General features: G+C 35.5%; 1 protein-coding gene across 1 annotated transcript in view; it reads left to right on the plus strand.

Moving 5' to 3' along the window:
• The window catches only part of POLR3A (polymerase (RNA) III (DNA directed) polypeptide A, 155kDa), a gene marked incomplete at its 5' end in the record, with an annotated part of 35,671 nt that overhangs the window by 14,997 nt on the left and 13,758 nt on the right, over nucleotides 1–6,916 (plus strand). Inside the window, 5 exons of the mRNA XM_010143303.1 lie at nucleotides 296–407; nucleotides 1,500–1,618; nucleotides 3,030–3,167; nucleotides 5,191–5,361; nucleotides 6,130–6,243. Of these exons, the coding sequence (XP_010141605.1) occupies nucleotides 296–407; nucleotides 1,500–1,618; nucleotides 3,030–3,167; nucleotides 5,191–5,361; nucleotides 6,130–6,243 (654 nt within the window). The remainder of the gene's footprint in view (nucleotides 1–295; nucleotides 408–1,499; nucleotides 1,619–3,029; nucleotides 3,168–5,190; nucleotides 5,362–6,129; nucleotides 6,244–6,916) is intronic.

A 6,916-nucleotide genomic window follows, 5' to 3' on the forward strand; every position in this document is an offset into this window, starting at 1 on the left:
GGGGGAAAAATAAACCCACCACCAATCAACCAACCAACCAGAAAACCCACCCTGTGATGAAGTACTGCCATAGTTGTCCAGTCTGAAGTGTCACTCTGACTGAAAGAAGCATCTTGCAGTCTTTTCCACTCTTCTTCCTTTTGCACGCCTATATGTGTCCTAGAATGCTAGTTTTAATATAGTTATGTTCTTAACAATGGAGATGTCGGCATTGTAGTCTGATATTTTTTTGTTTGTTTGTTTATTACTGTTTGTGTAATGGTATTTTTAATGAATGCTGAATCTTGGATTTCAGGCCTTAATCCTTAAAGAACTCTCTGTTATCAGAGATCACGCTGGCAGTGCCTGTCTCAGAGAACTGGACAAGAGCAACAGTCCCCTTATCATGGCTCTCTGTGGTTCTAAAGGTAGGGGTAGCTAAGCTTTGCAAGTAGATTGCTTGCTCCACCACCGTTCTGAAAATTACTTGATCTCGCTTTATAGCTTATTTTATACAGTCAGTTGTGCAAGTATTAATTCATGCTGCATAGATTTGAAGTGATTTCTCTCAGTATTTACAGATTGGGTATAGTTAATAAAAAGCTGATATGCTAGGTCTTGTATCTTTAGATTTTTAATACAAATTGAAAAAAATACCATTGGAACTTTAGATGTTCTTAAATTCATCAGTAAAAAGTTTTCAGTTGCATTTCTGACTTCTAGTATCTATATCACATACAGAGATCAAATGGAAATGATACATTAAGAATTCAAACTGATATTTCATCCATTGTCACTGCTTTGTTTCTGAAGGACCACCTGTGTAGTAAATTCTTGTGTTGTACTCAAATTTTTATCTGAGCTTTCTTTTGTTTCCTATAAGAACTTGAAGAAATCACTTAACTCTTTGCCTTTTTTACCTGTCTCTAATACGTTGTGGAAGGTCTTAGGGTGACAGTTTGTATTTATAAAGAAATACAGAATCTAAAAAGGACGATAGGATATAAAGTGTATAATTAGGCAAGAAGAGAAACATTGTTTGCAAACATTTTCAGCAAATAGAACTTTGAGTCAGTGGCTTAATTTTTTGAGACTAAATTTGTTCTAGGAATCTTGGTAGAAACTGAACCCTTAATAAAAAATTATTGTTAAAATATTGAAGAAATTGTAAAGCAAAATACGTAGGTTAAGATGATGGGTTGTATAAAATGCAATCCATGATACAAAATGACATAATATAAGGACTGTAGTCATAGTGGTGGTATGAATGTTTACGACCCAAAGAAAAAGAATTAAAAGGTCTAATTAGCTATATCGTAGACTGTTAGTTGACAGTTTCTGAGTAAATGCTGAAATTTACAGGACAAGTAACAGAAAAGCTTCTTTAACTGTTGCAATTCTAAACACATTTTTGACAAATTGCAAAGCTAAATAATAGATCTTCATAGAAGTGGAGGACTTCATCACAACAGCACTGATACTCCACACTTGAGTAAGGTTTCTTTTTTCTCTCTTTTCAGGCTCCTTCATTAATATATCCCAAATGATTGCTTGCGTAGGCCAGCAGGCTATCAGTGGGTCCCGAGTTCCTGATGGATTTGAGAACAGATCCTTGCCTCACTTTGAGAAGCATTCTAAGGTAATTCCGTATGTTTGCGATACACTGTACAGAAGAGTGAAACAAGTTGCCTTAAACCATTTTAAGAATGACACATGACAAGATGTGTTGTCATGACATGGTGAAGGTAAGGGATCGCATATGGTGAATTTAAAACGTCTTGAATGTAGTTTGGGCACTAACGGTAGTGTTGTGAATTGCCATAGGATGTCTAGTTACCTTGAAATTTTACAGCTAATCTTTGCTTAGACCTTTCTAATTTGGTAAAATTGAAGTAAGTCTGATGATTAATTTTTTGTTCTCTAAAGATTCCTTAATCTGAAGTTTCTCGCTTATTTTCTGTTTCACTGGACTCAGACTTTTCAGGACAACTGCTGAGTGTGTGTTGGTAGCTTTAGATGGGAGAAACATGCCAGATAAACCATTCTGGAGTCCACTTTTTTTCCACTAGGATAAATAGATACAATGGGCTACTCTGACTGTTCCATATTTGAGTTCTGTTCTACATGAAGCAATAAGGAGTCTCATGCATTTATTAATGCAATTCAGTGAGATCAGTAGAGGTTTTTTTAACCTGCTATCTGAAGTCTAATCATTGATGGAGAAGGTTCTAGGTACCAGCCATCAATCTTGCTAGTCTGTTAGGTAGCTCAAGTATCAGATGGTACCCATGACACTTGCATTTGTCACTAAATGTCCAAATTTCAACTTTTGAGTTCTGTAACGTAAAATTTTTTTTTTCCTGAATAAGTTAGAGAAAAAACACTTCATGGATTAGATGAGAAGGAAAAAGTTAAATTTTAACTGTAGCTTTTTTACTGATTTAAAAAGCACTGCCTGTTAAATAATAGCAAAAAGTGATCTTTGAAGGTGAACTTTGTAGGCTGTACATTGCTTTATGTGATCATGGACACGGTTTGGTGTTATTTGACTTAAAGGGATGCCTGCATAAAATGCAGTTGCAAGAACTCTTCTCAGGTGAGAGCAAACCATCCAGAAGAACGTTATGTGTGTACATCCAGTCGTAATTTTTCCTGGATTCCTTAGTTTTCAGTACTACAAATACTTGTGTCACACTACTGTAAAATGAACATTCTTATCACCCTCTCAATTTTTGCAACTTTAAGGGAGACCAAGGTGTTAGAAGTTGGTGTAGTGTTTGCAAGGAATGTCTAGAAGGCTTGTTGGAGGAAGAAGAAAGTCTGTTAAACTAATTTGGAAGAACTAGGCAAGGGATTTGAAGCCTTTGTTCACATCTGAAGGACGAACATTGAACTTCAAACATAAATGCAGCTGAGACAATTGCTTTTTGTTTGTCTGTGTATTGGCTAATTATCTGAAAGAATTTAGATCACATACAACATGTTTTTCTGTAACATGCGTACAGAATATACATTGAATTTTAACCTTTTTTCCCTGCTCTTCTCTGCAGCTCCCAGCAGCAAAAGGCTTTGTTGCTAATAGCTTCTATTCTGGATTGACTCCCACTGAATTTTTTTTTCATACAATGGCTGGTCGAGAAGGTCTGGTCGACACAGCTGTAAAAACAGCTGAAACTGGATACATGCAGGTAACTGTCAGTGGAGTGGGGTTTTTATCAGCCTTGCAAAAGGAGGATGTTTCCTATATGCATGTTGAGGTGAGGGGTGGGGGAGAGGGGCGTACATGATTTGTACGTGTGTTTGTTTTTAATGTAACAGAGTAATTTATACTGTGAAATATCATGACTCTGTCCAGTCAGAAGATGTGAGGTTTGTAAACCAGACCTCAGGCAATGGTACAGTAACATGCTTGTATTAAGCTGTTCCTTCTTGAATATGGGTGATAAAAGCTCTCGTACTGTGGAATTACTGAGCACTAGTTTCTATGTAGTGTGTGTACTGAAAACCCTTGTGAACAATGGAAGTTTTTTTGCATACATTATGACATAGGTTTGAGTTGTACTTTTTCAGGTATGGTATTTCAACAGTGGGAAACAGAAAGCACAAGTCCTTGGTTTGGCTTATTTAAAAAAAAAAAAAAGATTTTCTGAATGACAGAAACGTGGCTAAAGCTTCATTTCAGTATCTGTCCTCTTTATATGGTGAAGGAGCCTGTTACCTAGACTTGGATTTCAAGTTCTGCAAGGTTTTTGTGTCTTTGGCTGTACCTCTTGTGAAAACAAATGTTCTTCAAACAAAGCTTCTTGTTATTAGGAGCTGTCTTAAGACTTCAGGGAAGATATTTAAGTAGTGTTTCCAATGAAACAGGCAGGAGAAAAGCCAAGATAATTTGGGGTTGGGGACACGTTCAGATAGGCAAGTAACTCTACTAAGACTGAAATCAATTCTTGTTGGGGTCGCTGACTAATTAGACTGTTTGTCTCCCATACTAAAAATAATATTTGTGTGTGTGTAAGTATATACAATTATATGTAAATGTAATAAGCAACCTGCTAAATGTTTTTCCTTGTCACCTTTCAGGCTGCATGAATAAATTTTAGCACTTGGACTTTGGAATTTAAAAAAAAAATCAATCTTAACATTTATTTCATCTCTCCTTTTTCTTCCTCAGTGAAAAATTACCAATTTATATTCTTTAGTGAGGTTATTTCATTTTTGGATCAATGATGTCCATATTTCAAGTAAAAACATTTTTTACCACTAATGCTTCATAGCATGTGTTCTTTTTGCAAGACAGAGAAAGATAGTAGTAAAGAGACTTCCCAATACAATGAATTGATGTAAGAGAAGTAGCCAATACTGGTAGAAAACCAGCACCTACTAGCTTTATATTCTTTAGTGAGGTTATTTCATTTTTGGATCAATGATGTCCATATTTCAAGTAAAAACATTTTTTACCACTAATGCTTCATAGCATGTGTTCTTTTTGCAAGACAGAGAAAGATAGTAGTAAAGAGACTTCCCAATACAATGAATTGATGTAAGAGAAGTAGCCAATACTGGTAGAAAACCAGCACCTACTAGCTTTGATGGATTAGCTCTTTTTTTTCCTTGTCAGTGAAAATAGTCATTGACTAGCTTTGCTTCTGTACACATAAAATGTTGTATCCCTTGAAAAATAAACCTGATTGGAAGAATGAGTAATCTGTCAAAAAAAAAAAAAAAAAAAAAAAACAACAAACAAAAAACCCAAAAAACAACCCATACACATTTCTCAGGCAATAGTAGCTTCTGGCAGCTTAGCATTCGGTTTACTGTATGATGGAATTTTTAAATTTGGAGAACTGTATTGCTTTAGATTTTACTATTGTTGGCTTTCATGATCTGGGGAGCGTACAGTAAAGCCTTAGGGATAAAGTATGACTTAAACTAGATGTTTGTGCCTGCATTCGGTTTACTGTATGATGGAATTTTTAAATTTGGAGAACTGTATTGCTTTAGATTTTACTATTGTTGGCTTTCATGATCTGGGGAGCGTACAGTAAAGCCTTAGGGATAAAGTATGACTTAAACTAGATGTTTGTGCCTGCTAATCACTGTGTTAGATTTATTTCCTGAGTCCAGTTTCTGTACTTCCTGTAATCACAGTCAAAGGCTGTTTTTAAAAAGATCCAATTTACTCTTCTTGGACTTTTTGTGTGATTGTTTCAGAGGCGACTGGTAAAATCACTTGAAGATCTTTGCTCACAGTATGATTTGACAGTCAGAAGTTCTACTGGTGATATTATACAGTTTATTTATGGAGGAGATGGCTTGGATCCTGCAGCCATGGAAGGGAAGGATGAACCGCTGGAATTCAAGCGAGTTCTAGACAATATCAGAGTAAGAATAACTGAAATATTTGGAATTGTGAAAAGAATATTAAGCATGTAAGAGGAAATAAATAATTGTGAGGAGAATTGTTTCAGTTGAATAATTTATTTTTAAATTACCTTTTTGAGTGGTCTTGGTTAGTCTTTCAGTATATGTTAAGAGTTGTACATTAGAACAGGGCAGCTCGGACCAAACTGTATAGGCTCTGAAAAACAGTTTTCTTCTATGCTTAAGACATAGTTCTAGGACCTAATACCCAACCCACTAGATAAATTACTACTGGTTTAGTTGGGTACTAGATTGGACTTGTATGACACAAAGTAGTTCCTTATTAAATAAAGACATGTATATTCTTCATATTGAACTGCTTCTTGAGTCAAAGGCCTGATGGGTTGTTGAATAACTTTGAACATACTGTGGTGTCTGAAGAATTTTATTGTTCTGTTTTAATTTTGTGGTTGGTTTGTTGGTTGTTCGCCCCTTCTTCCCCTGCCCAAAGATAAAATGACTTCTCGGATTTCTGTAATGAATGTAATAAATTGATAGAATTAGAAATGTGTGTGTGTATACCTTCAGATTTATATAATGAGGTAGAAGTATATGTGGACCTTCTCTACATAGTAGTCCGGTATTATGTAGTACAAAACAAAAGAAAAAAACCATTCCCAAAACTAAAGAATGCTGTCAATCAATTGTATGAATCTATATTTTGTGTCTTAACAATGAAGTTTTTGCACATATGTTTTATGTGAAGAAGTAATTCTTTTTGCTCTGAAGGCTGTGTATCCCTGCCGAAGTGAACCAGCCCTTAGTAAAAATGAGTTGGTGTTAACATCTGAGTCCATCATGAAGAAGAATGAATTTCTTTGCTGTCGAGACAGTTTTCTGCAGGTAATTATCTCACTTCCTCAATCCCTGTGATTAATTTTTCCTTTTAGGTCAAGGAAACTAAATAAGATGGTCTTATCAATCCGTAGAGCAATGGCTGAATTCTGTGCATTAGTACCAGGGATAGTAGTTTGTTTAGTGGTATATTTCTGTACATTTAGAAGGTGGGGATGTAAGACTAGTATTTTTAATTCTTGTTATGGTAGTTTTCCACTTTCACATGAACTTTAGAAAGGAGAGAAAAATCTAGATTTTTGAGTAGAAGGTGCTGTTGATCTGAGATGTATTGCTGGTATTTCTCTCCATAGCAAGATGTTACAGTAATTACGTGCTTCCCCTGGGACCTCAAAAATGAAATAATACTTACTGACTCTACGTAAGAAACCACTAGGACTTTGTCTCATGCTCCATTATTATGCATGTGTTTTGATACTACCAACTTTCTGAATAACTGTTTTTACTAATTTGGTTGTTTTCCTGTAATAGAAGTACCAGCTATATACTTAAACCTATTTACCTCGCTTTCTTATGATACTAATCCTGCAAAAAACTTGTCGTATGAATTGCTCTGCTGGACAGGCCTTATCTTCTCGGGAGTGCTTACGTGACCTTTGAGCATGATTGAATACTCACATGACTGCTTGTGCTTTGAATTGTAAAAGTCTGTTTGAAAGAG

Source organism: Buceros rhinoceros, unplaced genomic scaffold, assembly GCF_000710305.1.
Source record: "Buceros rhinoceros silvestris isolate BGI_N320 unplaced genomic scaffold, ASM71030v1 scaffold16989, whole genome shotgun sequence".
Classification (NCBI taxonomy): Eukaryota; Metazoa; Chordata; class Aves; order Bucerotiformes; family Bucerotidae; genus Buceros; species Buceros rhinoceros.